At 44.3% G+C, this 19567-nt stretch overlaps 1 protein-coding gene across 19 annotated transcripts in view; it reads right to left on the reverse strand.

Annotated features, from left to right (window-relative positions):
- The window catches only part of LOC123775303 (disintegrin and metalloproteinase domain-containing protein mind-meld), an 890968-nt gene that overhangs the window by 127511 nt on the left and 743890 nt on the right, over positions 1–19567 (reverse strand). For all 19 annotated transcript variants that reach the window (XM_069311667.1, XM_069311664.1, XM_069311663.1 and 16 more), the window contains one exon: positions 7152–7310. In XM_069311667.1, the coding sequence (XP_069167768.1) occupies positions 7152–7310 (159 nt within the window). The remainder of the gene's footprint in view (positions 1–7151; positions 7311–19567) is intronic.

Raw genomic sequence — 19567 nt, forward strand, 5'->3', positions numbered from 1 at the left:
CTCGACTACAACAACACTTGGCTTCATTGCCAACAAACAGAGTGCTGTTACCAAGTAACTAAGTAAGTAATTATCAAAAGAAGGCACCAAACTGGAAAGGTTATGTATCACCATCAAATGTGTGGAATAATCATAGGGCGCTAAATATCACCAAGGATGCCAATATGAAAACAGAAACACATAAGGCAAACGATATCAAACGCATCTGATTCGCCAAGAATTCTATCAAGGGACAAGTGACCATGAGACAGTCAGAAAGCAAGACACATGCTCGTCCTGGAAGTCAGAACATTCAACAAGGATATATACAACTGTAAGAGGGACAATGTAATTTGGACAATAAGGAGCAGGGCGGTGCTCCATTAAGTGACCGCGAGTTAAGCACGTATGGCCAAGACGCAACCTCGCTAGAGCCATTTCCCACCGCCGGTTAAGGTGGTAGGAGGAACGCCACAGGGACACAACAACGCTTAAAAGTACGCAATTTATTCACAACAACAGAAGACCAACAACCCTGACAATGGACAAGGATGGAGGAATCAATAACTGGCTAAAAGTCGGAATAAGGAATACCTTTACGGGAGATAGGACAAGAGTGGATAGCTTCCCTAGCGGCAGCATCTGCATGCTCATTTAACCCTTAAGCTGCTAACGGATCCTGAGGACATTTACACCCCTGTGCGCAAGAAAAAATTATACAATTTTTTTTTCGTCTTCTAAAAATGTTGTGTTCCCTGAACACAGGAAAAATAACAACAAACTACTATTGTACTTACCAATGACGTAATTGAGCCAACAAGTTCGCCGATGATGTCACAGAGTGAGTGCTCAAGGGTGCTGCGTCAGGGAGCCGCCACTCACTGCGGCTCAGGAGGCCTGAGTTGCCGTGAATTTATTTTCGCGGCATTATTTACAGTATCTATGGCACTTTTACAATAATTTTTTTTTGCTAGTATTGTTCCGATTATTGTCACTTGACATTGTATTATGATAAAACTGGTATAAACTTACTATGTGGTCTCATATTATTGTCACAAGTATGCCCACCAAAATGGTATAGTTAACAGGGAATATACAATGCATTTGGATTTTTTCAATATAAACACTAAAATTAACTTGATATGAACATTTATTTGCAAAAGTATTACACATTTAGTAGTCCTGGAGACTGTGATACTGTGCGAAACAGTCAATGTGACACAGAGGGACTGCACACGCTTCGCACCATGTTAACACCAATTGACGTTTCTATGGCCTTATTTTGGTGCTGCAACACACAACGCACCGACGCTGGCCTGCTGCACGCACTTCAGTTGGTGGTAATTTCTTGATTTGGTGTACCAGAAAGGCCTCCCTGTAAGTGAGCCTGGGTGCTGGAGCATGGTTCAATATTGGGTCCCGAATGGGTCTTTGAATGCCAGGGGTGTCATTGCCAAACTTACCTAGTAATTGTTTCACAACTTGAAAACTAAACGAACAGAAATATGGTTTTCTACCAATTTTCACAAGATACATGTTGTAACTGTTCAGCATTGTTACGTCAATATGGTGGAAAAACATTATCTTTGTCCACTTCACTGTTTTCCGTACACCCTCTACAGCACCCACCATCATGTCACACTTATCGACTAAACGCAAGTTGATGTTGTAGTACATCACACAATCTGGCTTATATATTATTTGCTTTGTTGTTCTATTCACCTTGCCACTGTCCACCATTGTACCAGGGTGAATGGTGGTCAACATGTTCACTTCACGTCTGTCTTTCCACCGGACAAAGTATTGCACCACTTTTTCTTACCTCACAATCACCTACTTGCATAGCAGTGTCAAACACAGGCATTTCCCCTTTGTTTTGGCTTTACTGTGCCACACACACTCCAGTTTTATTATCAAGCAAGAATCTGGTTAGTAAGGGACTGGTATAATAGTTATTTGTGTACAATATGTGGCCCTTGTTCAGCTATGGTGCAAGCAGTGCCTTCACCACACTACGTGAGAAGCCATGTTGGTCATTAGCAGGAATGTCTACATTTGTAGCGGAATACAGTATCATGTGTAACACCGTTCCTGATTCACAGTCACAGAGCACAAAGAATTTCAATTCAAATCAGTGGCGTTTTGAAGGGAATATACTGCTTGAAAGCAGCACGTCCTTTGAAAAGCACAAGTGATTCATCAATAATCAGCTTCTGAGGTGGTACGTTGTAATCTCGGAACTTTCCAATCAGGTCTTTTAGCACGTGCCTCACCCTCCAAAGCCTAACATCCTGTCTCTCATCTGCATTATTTGCAAAATGAAGACACCATAGAGGTAACAGAAATTGGTCTCGGGACATATATTTCCCGAACAATGGTGTTGGAACAGCGTTGTCTTTGCTCCAAGCCAGGAAGACCCCGGAACTCCAGAAGGCAGAAACCTGGTCACACACGAGGAAACAAAGCCCCCAGAACCCACAAAGGGGTCCAAGAGGAAGAAACCTCCGGAACGAAACCAAAGAACCCAAAGGAACCCAGAATCGAACCAGGGAGAGGCCAAACCACCACATTTTGCCGGTGGAGAAACACCACAGAAAGGCAAAGCACAGCCCCCAGACAGAACCCCCTGGGAAAACGGTCATAACAGACCGAAAACCGAGGGACAAGGTATGGGAGCAAGCATAACAGCCAGGGACACTGAGCCCAAACCCAAAGGCCCAGACCCAAAACAGACAAAATGGAAAACCTAGTGTAAAATCAACACTCAAACGTTCCCAGAGGAACAGGAAATTGGCAGAAAACACCAGAAAAGCAAAGAAACAACAACAGGAGAATAAAACCCCTGGAAAAAGGTGAAAACTCACCCAAGAAGCTCGCTCGCACACCTCGGCGCATGTAAACAAACCACAATGGCGCCCTGGTGGCCACGTCAGGAAACTGGCAGACGAAAATGGCTGCCAGAACAGGGGCTGTGACTGACGCTAAAGATACAAAAACACGCCAGCAAAAGTGGGAAGCAAGCAGACTGGATGGGCGAAAAACACCGCCCAAAAGCAGAAAACCCAGGCAGGGGCAAACAGCCCCAGAACTGCTAGCAGGCATCCCCCACAGCCCCGGGAACCAGCAACAGAGGCCCTGGGGCAGAGCCGTCCTTCAAGCCCTCCACCCTTAAAGAAAAGCAAGAGTCCATGGGAAAGGCAGCAAGAAAGGGCCGCTGGTAAGACCCAAAAGCCTTGACAGGAGGAACCGGCTCGAAAACCTCCGTCCCCCAACCCGAACAGGGCAGCCCCCGAAAACCGTCCAAGTCTCGGCCCCAACTAAACCCCGCCCCGACCCCGAAACCCGCAGACGGTCCGGAGCCGGGAACAGAGAAGGAAAGGGGCGAACAGCACCTAACCAAAACTGGGTGGCCTCGGGGCATCCGAATGGGAAACCAACCTAGCATGTTGCAGCAACGTAACCTAGCTTGCAACACGGATGCCGCCTGTACTCTGAACAGTAATAACATCAGGAGAGTACTGGAGAACAACCAGAGAAAATCTCTCGCAAGACTCTGGGTCAAGGTGTCAGTGACCCAACAGGCAGCATGACGGAGGTAAAAGTGGCGACTGTCACCCGGAGACAAGGGCACAGCAACCAACGATCCCGTACAAGACGGGTTGGAACCGGGAAGACACATTCAATGGTCCCCTGAGCCCAGACAGGGGTTTCCAGGGCCCGTAGACTGACTGCTACGGGAAGCCCGGGCAAGGTGTTGCTAAACCGGTAGGGATAGCATTGAAAACCCCTGAGACGTGTACAATCACAGGGGCCTAGCAGAGGGCCGCCAAACACTACCAGTGGAACTACAGTATAGCCACACTGGGCAGACTCCCACCAGGCAATTGAAAATAAAAACAAAAGAAAAACCCTGCAAAAGTACACCGTCTCCAGAGGTAACAGGAACCGGTCACCGCTTAGGTGGCAAGCGGTGCAACACCTTGACGCCCTAGCCAGCACAATACCAGTCCCTACCCAGGGTCAAACAAGGGCCCCAAGCCCCAGCTGGCCCCAAGGGCGAGGCAAATGCCGAGCAGCAAGAACCTCTACGGGAATGGTTCCCGAACGCCCCAGGGAAGATAGCCCTTTTACGCAAGGGCAGTACTCACAGGGCGCTTAGGGAAGTCAGCCACTAAGCGCATGCAGCCCCGGCTCTGATGAGGTACTCCTGGCCACCGCACAACACAACACACGGCAGTGAACGCCACACAAGGCAAACACCGCCTAGGAAACTGAGGACAGAGAAGCGTCTATCTCGGTTGACATTAGCTTACGAACTGAAGGTTGGCAGCCGGCGCGGTAGGTCTGGGGCTTCCCCCTCCCCCTCTTGGGACGGGGAGGGTTGCGCGGACGATCGGCGCGGCAGTAAAGTGTGATGTTTGCTTGTTTGCTTGTTTCCTTGGGATTGTGGGGAGTTTCTACCTCTCTGTTCGGTTTTTTGTTTTAGTTATTTACCATGTGGGGTTTGTTTTGTCATGCCTACCTTTCTGGGTGCCTGACCCTGGTCGATGGCAGACAAGGAAAACCCCAACCACAAGAGGGTTTTCCAGTGCCATTGCTCCCTGAAACCTCTCTGAAGGGGCCAGGTTCTGGCGCTGGTCCCTTGTAGGTCTGAACTCCTTAGCTAATGTCCCGGTCTAATATAACATACATTAGCCCGATAAGCTCCAGGGAGCCGTAGGGGCTCTCCACAGAAAAGGGGCGTTGACAGAGTCTTCGCCAGACGAGGTCTACTCCGCTCAAGCTGTCAGGCGGCAGTTGCCACAAATATATTATTACCTAATTATTTCAATGTCTCTGATTTTTTCTTAGTTTTTTGCAGTAATATTATTCAATAGTGTGAATTGTGATATATTTATATAATAAAATGTGTGAACCATTGCTATACTCAAAATTATGATGTGCATATTAGTGATTCAATTATTATGTTCATAAAACAATAAACAAATAGTTTTACTGTTATTACACTATATACACAGGTTATATATAAGTATCTGCATGTTTTGCTCACCATAAAGAACCACTAAGTTGGTATTGTGAGTCAAAATGCAACGAGGAGTGACCGCCACACACCACCCAGCCACTCGCTGCCACTCCCTCTCTCAACATCACCTCACTTGCCCTCGTTCTCCTCCCACAATACTATTTTTGCATTTATTCACTATACACAGGTGTTATACACCACGTTATATATAAGTATTGTTACGGTGCCCTCTCCTATTTCTTTCGTTTGGTTGCTTTTAGAGTCATATCAGCTCTCCCTACTGATTCTCTGAGGTTCAGGGAGTCTATTGATGTATGTGGCGACCAGACTGGCTGCCAGTTAAGGGAGAAAGTTACATTATAAGTTGTAAGTAAGGGGAAATTGGCACCCTGATATAAAATGAAAGAGTATCCCCTACTGCATATATGACGTTTTGGAAGGGACACTAGCCGATCGCGGATTGGCCGACTTAGGTCGCGGGCGACCAATCAGGGCCCGCCATGACGGCACCGAGTGCCCCGGGCGGCGCCAACGTCAGAGTTGATCTGACCGTGAAGGCGAGAGGACACACCTCGGTCAGCTCTCAAGGATTTGAGGCTCTACAAGCCTTTCTTAGTGGATTAGAGCTGGCTATCGCAGCCCATCTTGTGTATTGGAGACCCCGCGCTTCTGGGAAGCAAAAAGGAACCAAATTTATTGAGCAAAAGAGTGCCAAACTTGGTAAATATTCGGCGACGACGCTGGACGTTGAGGGCCTGGAAAGGTGTGGCGGGCAAGCCTAGCTGTGACCGGGTCACATCCACTGAGGGTTTTGGAAGGACGACACCATTCCTAGGACAAGGAGCAACGCCTTGTGGAGGGGCGAGTGTGGGAAAATAGTGATTAGCTAAGTGCCCATCGATGAACCAGGATTGGGGTAGCTGAATCTCAGGGATTGGAACGGCGACGACGCAAAGGCTCCACGACACCTGAGGACCTGTGGAACATTCCTGGATCGTCAAGAATCGACTCGGGAAGCGTGGGAACCTCACATCATCGAGGGACAGGCGTCGTGAGCCAGGAATGTAAGGTAGATCATTTTCCCTCCCATTACCCCTTGTGTGCGTAGGCTAGTTAGGCCACAATATTTACTTACGTATGTGGCAATAGGACATTAATACTTTAGTAGTAGAATAGGCTGCAGGGCAGCTTGTGTCCAGGACTGTCAGAGGGGACAGTGTGTATGGATGGCAGGACAGTAAAGAGGCGCCGACGTGGTGAAGAGGCCCTCCTGTGAGAGTGTGGGGGACTCCTGACTTTCTGCCCAGTTGAAGGGGTGTTGGAGGTCGTGAAAGAAGAGGCTGACGATCTCCAGACTTATTATCCTTATTTTTATATTCATGTATTACTTGTGATTGTATGTGTGTTCATGTAATTTGCGTCAGTAAATTCACGCATTTTATCATTGTGTTTAAGTGTGCCTCCATTTATAATATTTCTCTATGAGCATACACAAAGGTTATCATAGTACCACCTAGGGAACACTACGTTCTCTATAGAAGTTCTTATTGCCTGGAGAGTGGTAAAGACAGCACGGACCTATATAAAAGTGTATCCTTAGCCATCCGATATATAAGGGTGGCCACTATGCTCTTTGGATACTATGCCAGCTTAGGTGAACAGTTATGGTGAACAAAACATGTAGATATTTATATATAATGTGTGTATCTAGTGTAATAACACCACGAACAGTATACTTGAAGGAGCAATATTAGTGCGTCTGGCCTTGAACCAGTGAGGAAGGTAGGGAGGGAGGGAGCATCAGTTGTGTGTGGCCACCTATTACTGTCTCCCATCACCATACAAGCTTTGTGGTTCGCTATGGTGAACACAAATGTAGATACTTATATATAACGTGTATATAGTATAACGGCAAAAGGAATGTTGGAAGAAGCCATTTTGGCTCAAACACAAATACCCATTCCACACAAACACCCTTCCTCTTACATACAAACATACCTGCTAAACACACTGTAAATGTAATGTAAATTCCATCATATTGTTTTTTGTGAAAAGGCTTTAAAATAATTTTTTGTTGCAATGAATTAATGTACTGTATATTGTACAAGTCTGTACACTATATAGATAGTGACTGCATCATGTCTCTTACCTATAACTGGGCATGTTGCCAAATGTAATTCGGCTACCCATATCGAGTGATGTTTCCTCTGTTTTACTCATCATGGATTGGAGATGCTGCTGAGGAGGCTTCTTCACTATAGGTCTCTTGAGATATGGTGCATCATACTTAGGCATCGTTGTCTTTCGTCTGACGTAGGTCCAAAGCATGTGGATGAACGATGTGGCAGTTGGTGGAAGAAAACAAAATTATGTTTAGAATGATTAAATGGTTAGAGAAAATAACTCAAAAGAGTTCCATTGATGCTTGATTTATTTCTCACTACATACACTACAAAAAAGGTATCTACTATATTTGAAAACAGTGCTGCTAATAAGAATGCAAATGGAATCAGGAAAAACAACTACAGTATCTTGAAATAAAGTATCATATTTACTTTAACTTTCACCACTATACAGTATTTTACTTAAATGACTAATAATTCATTAAATAATTATTTGCAGGACTTGGTTCTAGATTTTCAAAATAAAACACTTAGAAATATACAAACAATTCTAAAACTACACAACAAAACAAGCTTGGGTGACAATACACAATATAAGCACAAAAATAATGCAATTATAAAATGTTAGGGCAACAGTTTCTATCAGAGCAAGAAAGAATACAAAGCAGGTATGAACATCGCAATAAGAACTAGCAGAGGTTCAACAACTTGGAAAATGAGCATCATCCTGTTAACAACTTAACAACAAGAAATAGACTGAAAAATCCTAGGTAGAAGTGGATTGAAGTTAGATTATAAATGTCTTTTTAAAGTTTATATTATTAAATAACAATACTGTACAAAGCTAAAAAAAAAAGGCTTGATAAAGCAAACAATAAATTAAAGTACTGTGAACACATTCTTTTGCAAATTCCAAATAATGGTTTAGCAAAAATATTTCTTCAAATGGTACAGGTAATAAAGAATAAGAACAGCATAGAGTGGAAACTCAATCAAAACATGGAAATACTGGAAAGAGGGAGGAAGAAGATGAAAGCACTGATCAAAAGATGGCTTGTGACTAGGATGCTAGATAAAACTCATCGTTAGTTTCAAAATTATATAATGGTACAAATGGGTCATTTATTTAGTAGAATATAACAACATTTCCAGTTCTAGATGTAATTCAAACATAACATCTTCATTCCAACAACCTCAACTATTTACTCCAGATCACTGAAGTCATAAAATGTAAAAATAGAGACAATCAAAGTAATTACATATTGTCTACAGTATTTAAACAAATGCAAATTTAATTGAATTTGGAAAAATATTCACATTCGCATTTACTTAGCATCTTCAATCTGATAAAGAATGCAAACATGCAATAAAGACCTGAAAGAAAATTGCTAATTTCACATTTCATTAAACTTTAAGACATGTATTATGTTGGAAAAATACAAAAATACTAAAGCTCTCCGACTCCACCAAAAAAAATTGCAAATAAATATAGCAGCAGCATGTATGTTTAACCACTGTAATGCACCGAGTTTATTATGACATTCCCGTGCGCATAAAATCAAGTGTTCCCAAATTTTTTTTCATCTTTGTAAAATGATAAATTCCCTTCCCTGAACACGTACATGTAAAAAAAAAAAAAAAAAATTCCACTTACTTTGCCTGTGGGGACGTGGAGAAGGGGCAGTCATGGGCTGGTCGCCCATGCATGAAGCTCCCAGAGGCAGTCGCGCAGGCCATTCAAGCACCGCGAGTTGCCACAAATATATTTTCAATTATTTGTTCTATATTTTTCCAATGCAGTTTTATTTGTTCTTTTTATCGTATATGATGCATATTTGTGTCCTTTACAATATGTATACAGTAGAACATTCATAATATTCCATGGAACTGTGATACATGTGTCAGTAATGTGTCCACAATAAATGTTTATTGTCTCAATATTACTTTGTTATAAATTCCCTAAAATTACAATATGTACAGTTTCACACACTATTTACACAGTAACACACTGTATTACACACTCAGTACTTCGGAAGCGAGTGATAATCAATAAAGTGGTCCATGGTACTCGACGCGACTTTGCTCTCATTGTACCAGGTTCAGATAAATTTTTGCTTCCTGTTTCTTCATTCTGTGTGCTTGCAAATAACACACTCAGACACTCCTGGCTTTAGAACCTGTAGATGGTATGTAGCCAAGCTAGTAAAGCATAAGGTAGTTGTAAAAAGATTATAGGAAAAGATCAATTTGTAAGGTAGTCATGAAAAGATCGCTTTGTAAGGTCCCATGCAGGAAGAGATTCAGCCAATCTGGAAGAGATTCAGCTATTCTTGAAAATATCCATGGAAAACACCACCATGGAAGCTGCTAACACTGTTCATCTATGCTACTCATATCAGATGCATCATCACTGAATCCAGAAAACAATTTATCTATGTATCATCTATAAAAATTGGAGATGGCATGGGTGGGAAAGGGTGGCGTGCTCGGAGCTACAACTGAATACGCTCACTGTTCTTCAAAGAATAAGGCCTGAATTTCACTGACAGAGAGCGATTTTTCAATACCGTGTCAGACAGGTGTTTAGGAGCCCGAGGCGTATGAGCCACCCATGGTTGCTCACTCAGTACTAACCCAGCCAGCAACCCTAAGACATACAGGGAATTTTTTCCAAGATGGCTGCCTCTCATTGGAGATCCCAGAGTCAATTTCATACACAACCTACCGCACATTTCTTTTGAATGGGTACGAAATATTCAAAAGGTGTTTTCTTGATTGGTGCAGTTTCCCACTGACCGAGTTTTCTCAGTTGGCGCAGCACAGTGGTTAATAATCAATGATGAAAGCATTCACTGAAAATCCTACAGTATGACAAAAAAAAAACAGCATTGAATGTAATGAAACGCCATTTTCTGGGTGAGCCTCGGAGGCTCCCTGGAGCTATTGGACTGATATGCGATATATATTAATCTAGGGCATTAGACAATAGAGTTCAGCCTACCGGGGATCATGAGCCAGAACCTGGCTCCCTCAGAAAGACACAGGGAGTAATGGCCCCTGGAAACCCCCCTGTGGTTGAGGGTATTCCTTGTCTGCCATTGACTGGAGTTAGGCACCCAGAAAGGTAGGCATAACAAAACAAACCCCACTTGGTAAGAAAATTGCAACCAAAAACCAAACAGGGAGGCAGAACTTTCCCAACTCTTAAGAAAACAAGCAAATGTCACACTACTGCCACCGTGCCACTTGTCCCGTACAGCCCTTCTCTCTCTGGATCCCCCCCGCGCCGGCTACTCACACACCCCAGTTTGGAGACTGAGCATCAAAAGCAAAACGAAACCACTGATTGGCAGGAGGGAGGGAGTAAGGAAGCCTCCGGGGTTCACCCAGAAAATGGTATTTCATTACATTCAACACTAGTTGCCTGTGGGGAGCCGCCTCGGCTTCGTGGAGCTATATAGCCCAAGATAAGTAAAAGAGACGTACCCGGGAGGTGGCCACCACACGCACCTCAACTCGAAGTCGAGACAACTGGCTGCAACCTGCAACCCAAAGCCACACCCAAATGCCCAGGACCAGGAAAGTTTACAAAATAACAGGTGACCAAGACCCTTTTCGACCTCCAAAATCCCTGTGCGCAAATGTCAATCCAAGACATGGTGTTGAAGACGGCAGCCAAAGCAGCAAACTTACGAATGTCATGGGCGTGACGACAGATCACAGGCTGGCTAGACTTAATAACATTTCGGACGACCCCAACCACTGTGCTGCGCCGAGTTTATTGTGAAATTCCCCCTGTGCGCATGAAGTAAAGTGTTTCCAAAAAATTATTTTTTCTTTGGAAAATGATAAATTCCCTTCCCTGAACATGTTTATGTAAAAATAAATACCAAATTCCACTTACTTTGCCTGTGGGGACGTGGACAAGATGCGCTGTGATGTCATCAGGAGCTGGTCACCCGTGCGTGACACGCCCAGACACGGTCACGCGGGCCATTCAAGCACCGGGTGTTGCCACAAATATATTTTCAATTATTTGTTCTATGTATTTCCAATGCGGTTTTATTCGTTTTTTTAATCGTATATGATGCATATTGATGTCTTTTGCAATATGTATACAGCAGAATGTTCATAATGTTCCATGGAACTGTGATACATGTGTCAGTAATGTATCCACAATAAATATTTATTGTCGCAATATTGCTTGTTAAAAATTCACTAAAAATTACAATATCAACAGTTTCACACACTATACACAGTAACACACTGTATTACACACTCAGTACTTCAGAAGTGAATAATAATCAACGAAGTAGTCCATGGTACACAGCACAACTTTGCTCTCGTTGCACCAGGTACAGATAGATTTTCGCTTCTTGTTTCTTCGTTCTGTGTGCTTGCAAATAACGCACTCACATACACCCTTGGCATTAGTACCTGTAGGTGGTATGTAGCCAAGCTTGTAAAACGTAAGGTAGTATTGAAAAGATTACAGGAAAAGATCTCTTTGTAAGATCCCACACAGGAAGAGATTCAGCCAGCCTCAAAGAGTGTCCGTCAGTCAAGAAGAGATTCAGCTATTCTTGAAAATATCAATGAAAAACACCACCATGGTAGCCGCTAACACTGTTCATCTGTGCTACTTGTATCTCATGCATCATCACTGAATGCAGAAAACGATTCATCTATGTATCATCTAAATTAATTGGAGATAGCATAGGTGGGCAAGGGTGGCGCTCAGAGCTATAACTGGATATGCTCGCTGTATCGTCCTCATAGGTGCTGTATCACTAACATCCGACTTTTGTGTTAGGTCCTTACTGTGCCTAGCTTCACCAATATTATGACCCTTATGTTCTTCAAACAGTAAGGTTTGAATTTCACAGACACAGCGTTATCTTTCAACACCGTGTCAGACAGGTGTTTGGTAGCCAGAGGCGTGTGCGCCACCCATGGTTGCTCAATCAATACTAACCCAGCCAGCAGCCCTAGGGTATTCTGGGAATTTTTTCCAAGATTGGAAAAACCTCTCTTCTGTGGGGAGCCCCTATGGCTCCCTGGAGCTTATCGGGCTCATGTATGTTATATTAGACCGGGACATTAGCTAAGGAATTCAGACCTACAAGGGACCAGTGCCAGAACCTAGCCCCTTCAGAGAGGTTTTAGGGACCAATGGCCCTGGAAAACCCCCTTGTGGTTGGGATTTTCCTTATTTGCCATCGACCGAGGTTAGGCACCCAGAAAGGTAGGCATAGCAAAACAAACCCACATGGTAAAAAACTAAAGCAAAAAACCGAACAGAGGTAGAAACTCCCTACAATCCCAAGGAAACAAGCAAACAAGCTTAACTGCTGTGCCAATTGTCCGGGCAGTCCTCCCCGCCCTGAGAGGGGGAGGGAGGAGCCCCGGACGTAACGCGCCGGCTGCCCTAGCTTCAGTTCGTAAGCTAATGTCACCCGGGATAGATGCTTCTCTGGCCTCGGCTTCCTAGGCGGTGTTTGCCTTGTGTGGCATTCACTGCAGTGTGTTGTATTGTTCGGTGGCCAGGAGTACCTCATCAGTGCCAGGGCTGCATGCGCTTAGGGGCTTCCTTCCCAAAGCGCTCTGCGAGTACTGCCCCTGCGTGACAGGGTTATCTTTTCTGGGGCGTTCGGGAACCATTCCCGTAGAGGTTCTTGCTGCTCAGCATTTGCCTCGCCATTGGGGCCAGCTGGGGCTTGGAGCCCTTGTTTGGCCCTGGGTAGGGACTAGTATTGTGCTAGTTAGGGCGTCAAGGTGTTGCGCGACCTGCCACCTAAGCGGCGACCAGTTCCTGTTGCCTCTGGAGATGGTGTACTTTTGCGGGGATTTTCTTTTGTTTTTATTTTTATTTACCTGGTGGGGGTCCGTCTAGTGTGGCTATAGTTCCACTGGTAGTGTTTGGTGGTCTTCTGCTAGGCCCCCGTGATTGTACACGTCGCAGGGATTTTCAGTGCTATCCCTCTACCCTCTTGTTATTTTTGGGTTTCTTAACAGGTTAACCACACCTTGCCTGGGCTTCCTGTAGCAGTCAGCCTACTGACTGCTACAGTGTTGATATGAACTACATAGAGCTAAACTCAGAGAAGTCAGGAGAAGAGCCACTGAAAGTGACTAGCCCCAAAGAGCCAAGGACTGAAGAGACCCCCCCCCCCCTCATGGTACAGGCAATGAAACACTTGGCTGCAGTCCGAATAAAACCAGATCATAGAGCCTCAAGTGAGCCAAATTCGCGAGAGCGAAAGCTACACTGCCACAAATTCCCACCCCATGCTGTGAGCCCAACGAAATGACGGAGCTCACCACCCCTGACTGACTTGGTGAGCACTGGTCACAAAGCTCAGCCGAAACATGAGGCATCCATGAACACATCGAGTGAGACCTCTGGCAGGTGACATGGCACCGAACCCTGAAAAACCCGAAAAGAAAGCTGGAGACAGAGACGTAGCGACAGATGCACGGCCCCTGAGGAATGAACTCAGCGGTCGCAAGTAATTACCTAAGTGTAATTACCTAAGTGTAGTTACAGGATGAGAGCTAAGCTCGTGGTGTCCCGTCTTCCCAGCACTCTTTGTCATATAACGCTTTGAAACTACTGACGGTCTTGGCCTCCACCACCTTCTCACTTAACTTGTTCCAACCATCTACCACTATTTGCGAAGGTGAATTTTCTTATATTTCTTCGGCATCTGTGTTTAGCTAGTTTAAATCTATGACCTCTTGTTCTTGAAGTGCCAGGTCTCAGGAAATCTTCCCTGTCGATTTTATCAATTCCTGTTACTATTTTGTATGTAGTGATCATATCACCTCTTTTTCTTCTGTCTTCTAGTTTTGGCATGTTTAATGCTTCTAACCTCTCCTCGTAGCTCTTACCCTTCAGTTCTGGGAGCCACTTAGTAGCATGTCTTTGCACCTTTTCCAGTTTGTTGATGTGCTTCTTAAGATATGGGCACCACACAACAGCTGCATATTCTAGCTTTGGCCTAACAAAAGTCATGAACAACTTCTTTAGTATATCGCCATCCATGTATTTAAATGCAATTCTGAAGTTAGAAAGCATAGCATAGGCTCCTTGCACAATATTCTTTATGTGGTCCTCAGGTGATAGTTTTCTATCTAGAACCACCCCTAGATCTCTTTCTTTATCAGAATTCTTTAAAGATTTCTCGCATAATATATAGGTTGTGTGGGCTCTATGTTCTCCTATTCCACATTCCATAACATGACATTTATTAACATTAAATTCCATTTGCCAAGGGGTGCTCCATCTACTTATTTTGTCCAGGTCTTCTTGAAGGGCATGACAATCATCTAAATTTCTTATCCTTCCTATTATCTTAGCATCATCAGCAAACATGTTCATATAATTCTGTATACCAACTGGTAGATCATTTATGTAGACAATAAACATCACTGGTGCAAGAACTGAACCCTGTGGTACTCCACTTGTGACATCTCTCCATTCCGATACATTGCCTCTGATTACTGCCCTCATTTTTCTATCAGTCGGAAAACTTTTCATCCATGATAGAAGCTTACCTGTCACCCCTCCAATATTTTCCAGTTTCCAGAACAACCTCTTATGTGGAACTCTGTCGAAAGCCTTTTTTAGGTCCAGATAGATGCAGTCAACCCAACCATCTCTTTCCTGTAATATCTCTGTGGCTCGATCATAGAAACTGAGTAAATTCGATACACAGGATCTTCCAGATCGAAAACCATACTGTCTGTCTGATATTATATCATTTCTCTCTAGGTGTTCTACCCATTTAGTTTTGATTAGTTTTTCCAATACTTTCACTATTACACTTGTCAATGATACAGGTCTATAATTGAGGGGGTCTTCCCTGCTGCCACTTTTGTAGATTGGAACTATGTTAGCCTGTTTCCACACGTCTGCTACGATTCCTGTACACAGGGATGCCTGAAAGATCAGGTGAAGTGGAATGCTGAGCTCAGATGCACATTCTCTCAGAACCCATGGTGAAACGCCATCTGGGCCAGCTGCTTTGTTCTTACCGAGCTCCTTGAGCATTTTTTCCACTTCGTCTCTAGACACCTCTATGTGCTCTATGTTGTTCTCTGGAATTCTTATTGTATCTGGTTCCCTAAAGATTTAATTTTGTACAAACACACTTTGGAACTTTTCGTTTAGTGTTTCACACATTTCCTTTTCATCTTCCGTGAATCTATTTCCCATTTTCAACCTCTGAATATTATCCTTTACCTGCAATTTTTTGTTTATGAATTTATAGAATAGACCTGGTTCTGTTTTACATTTGTCTGCAATCCCTTTTTCAAAATTTCTTTCTGCCTCTCTCCTCACTGCCGTATAGTTGTTTCTCGCATCTTTGTATCGCTGGTATGTTTGGGGGTTCGGCCTCTTCCTGTATTGATTCCATTTTTGTGTCTTTTGGTCTCTAGCCCTCTCGCAATTTCTATTGAACCAATCCTGTTTCCTAGTTCTGCATCTCTGTTTTGGTATAAATTTTTTTGTGCCTTTATCATATATTTCACAAAACTTGACATACATCTCATTCACTTCCTTGCCTAGCATCAAGTCTGTCCAATTATACTCACTAAAAAAATTTCTAAGGTCACCATAATGTCCTCTCCTGAAGTCTGGTTTTTCAACTGCTTCAACCTCCTTATTTTCTTCCAGCTTATAACGCATTGCATACTTTATTCCCAAAAAGACATGGTCACTTTTACCCAAGGGAGGAAGGTACTGAATGTCAAATATCTCTTCCTTCTTCCTGGTAAATATCAAATCTAGCATGGAGGGAACGTCCCCTTCCCTCATCCTCGTAGCTTGTTTAACATGTTGATACAAGAATGTTTCCAGGATGAGGTCTACAAATTTACAGGTCCAAAAATCTTCTGTTTTAGCTTCAGATGCTTCCCAGTCTATGGATTTCAAGTTGAAGTCACCGGCTATCAACAGTCGTGATCTATCGTTATCCGCTCTCGCTATAATCTCTCTCATTATTGTTATAAGACCTTCACGTTTACTATCTAGCTCCTCCTTTGACCATGTGCTGCTTGGCGGTGGACTATATGCATTTATTATCATTAGTTTATCATCCTCATGGCAGATCTCTAGTGCTATTATGTCAACTTCTTGTGGATTGGCAGTCATTACTTCGCTCACCTTTAGGTGTTCTTTTACCAGCACAGCAACGCCACCGCCTTTCCTAATTTTTCTGTCCCCTCTCCAAATTGAGTAGCCCCTTGGGAATATGACCTCATTTAAAATTACATCTTCAAGTTTTGTCTCCGTGAGTGCAACAATGTCTGGTGTCTGCAGCTGTACTACATCACTTAACTCCAGTATCTTCGATCTCACTCCATCTATGTTGGTGTATGCAATCTTCAGGAACTTGTTCCCCCTCTCCTTATTCTTCACTCCCCCTCTCTCTATTGATTTTGTTGGTTTGCCTTTATGTACCACTTTACTGGTTTGCCTACCCCTATCACTTTGTAGAAAAAAGAATTTATTTCTTCTTCATTCCTGCTCTCATTTAAATGTTTTGCCTCGGCGAGGTTCAGTTTCAGCTTCTCCCTATCTTCTTTTGAAAGATCTCGTCTTAACGACCACCCTTTCCCATCCTCATCACTTTGCAATTTTCTAGCATTCCTTAGTACTTCTTCCATCTGTTTGGCACCGTTTAGGGTGATCCTCAAAGGTCGATCTTTCCCTTTTACGTACCTGCCTATTCTCTTGTAGTCGCACACATTCTCTATGGTTGTAAGACCTTCCACGAGGCCAACAATTTTATCTACTACTTTAGCTTCTTCTACAGCTCTTTCTGACCTAGATGTTATCGCCTTTTCTTTGCAGCCAAAAATGATCAGGGACTTACTCCGATCAACTGTGTTTTGCACCAACTTCGGGTTAGATGCCAATTCTTTCCTCACTTCTAGCCTAATGTTTGTATTATCTTGGTTGCTGCAGTGTTTGACTTCCTTTACTGCTTCTTCTATTTTTTCCTTCTCCTTGGCCACTTGTGCATAAGTGAGTTGCATATCTTTCTTGCACTGTTCTATTCCCTGTGTAACTTCCTCCATCTGTGCTGACAGAGCTGTTTCTCCTGTTGAAATTCCTTGCCTAACCTATTGTAGTCATTTATGTTTAAATTTACTTTAACTTCTTCCAAAGCTATTTTTAAGAGTTTATTTTCTTCTTCCATGGCTTTGCAATTTGTTTCCAATTGATTCTTATCCTTGCGCAAGTCTTTCACTAAACCCTCAAGACATAAAACTTTGCTATTCAAATGGTCATTACTTTCTTTCAATTTACTAATTATTTCTACACGAGAGTTCACTATAGTATCTAAATTTACCAACTTGTTATGTAGACCGCTAATATCAATGCTTTCTTCATTGAATCCCTCAAAATCAAGCTCTGTTTTGTTTTTCCCCTTGCCAGTGGCCATCTTTAATGTTCTTCTCTGCACTGTAAACACTAGGGCAACTTTTTCTCATCCGATTTTTCACTTCCCTTAGCACTTTCCTGTTATCTCACCTATTTTTCAAGAGCACTATACCTTTATGTTCTCTGGGACACCACTCAGTACCATCAACCTGTACTACAATACTTAGGATTGTTGAAATATGCTGGAGCTCCTCTGCTGCAAGTGTTGACCCTAGGGGTGTCACCTTTTGAATTCGAGTGTGGCAGAAGGGATGGCCCCGAAGGAACCAGAACAGACACTGAAGCCAAACCCGACCCAATGGATAAACCAGCATGGGGAAGTTCTAACTCCCACACAGCTGCTTGAGCAACCACCAAATGACCTGGAACCCCCCCCCCCCTCCCTCAAGACAGTGGAAGGCGGAACCTCAGCCGGAGCAATACTACAGGAGGGAGACAAACGACCGCTGTCCGAGAGTACCAAACAAGGCCCAGCCAAGTCCAAACCTGGGATGGAACCAAATGGAACTTCCTCCAGCTCACCAGGAACAAGAACTCGGCGAGCTGGGAAAGAACCAAACCCCTGGCGAGCAGACAAGCAGACTGGCTGGGAGCCCCCACTAACCAATTGTCGAGGTAAGCCAAAACCTCAACACTTAGCAGATGCAGACATTATACCATGACCCAGGTAAGGCGCGAGAGAATGCGAGGTGCGAGATTCAGCCTGAAGGGAAGGTAACGAATATGGTAAGCTCGCCATCCCACCACAAAACCAAACCAGTTTCTGAACCCCGGGTGAATAGGGACGTGCCAATACATGTCCCGGAGGTCCAGAGACACCATCCAAAAAACCCGGCTGGCTCCAAGAGAAGCCGGATCTGGAACAGAGTGGTCATTCAAAAGGAGGGGCAAGGAATCCAGCGCATCTGACGGGACAAGTCCAGAACGAACCGAAGATCCACACAGTCCTGTTTTGGAACTGGAAACAAGCAAGAAACCCACTTGAGGGATGAAGACGTTTTGACCATGCCCAAGTGCACCCATTCCTGCCCTACCAGCCCCAAACCTATGAGAGGAGGAGTCGCCTACCACCACCACAGGCTGGAAGACATGACCCGAAACACCCATGTATCATGGGACTGTGCGTGGGCAAAATGACCCAACCTTCCCCGAAGCACTCTGTCAATGGGGCGACCAGCAAATGGGCTGGCACGCCTTTTACGAAGTCGACTTATGTGCAGAGCGTCCATCATGCCAACCAGACTCCAAGAGGAGGCACTGACTCAGAAGCTGGCACCAAGGGGCCACCTCGAACTGCCAAAACTCAAGCCCTGGCACAACCCTTCCAGGAAGCACGAGAACAGCCACCCCAGATCACCAACAAATCAGAAAGAGGACGGAAACTGGTAGAAGCCTGCTACAAAAACTGAGAAACAATCGCATCACCAATCAAAAACAAACAACAGATAGAAGGGCGACGAGAATTTAACAGCCAGTGCCCAAGCCGAGACAAGAAAGAGGGCGAGGACAGCCTGCCGACACACAAGGAGAGAGAGGCAAAAAACAGAGACACTGCCTCCCAGAGGATAGGTGTAAATAGTTTCATCAACGCCACCGATGCCCGAGCAGCCGAAGCCAACGCCCCAGACAACGGCATGGCACTCAACGCCTCCACATCCTCCACAAGCCAGTCCGAGGACAACTCGAGAAGGGAAAAAAGCAAAAGACTGGAGGCCAGATGGCCACAAGCGTGAAGATCCTCTGCAACCAAGGCAGCAGAAAAGGGGGGGGGGGGACCTGAGCGTGCAACTGGAGCTAGCCAACTTCACAAGGAAGCACAGGGGCGAAAAGGCACGCTCTGAGGTGCTCAAAAGTGCCCTCCAAGTAAACTTTTAACACAGTGGAAACTTCACCCCATTCCAACATGTGGGGTACAACAAAAACTGTGCCACTCTCCAAGAGAAAAGACAGGACAGTTTGCCAGGAAGAAACATGCAAGAACCTCATAAT

Source organism: Procambarus clarkii, chromosome 70 (genome assembly GCF_040958095.1).
Source record: "Procambarus clarkii isolate CNS0578487 chromosome 70, FALCON_Pclarkii_2.0, whole genome shotgun sequence".
NCBI lineage: Eukaryota > Metazoa > Arthropoda > Malacostraca > Decapoda > Cambaridae > Procambarus > Procambarus clarkii.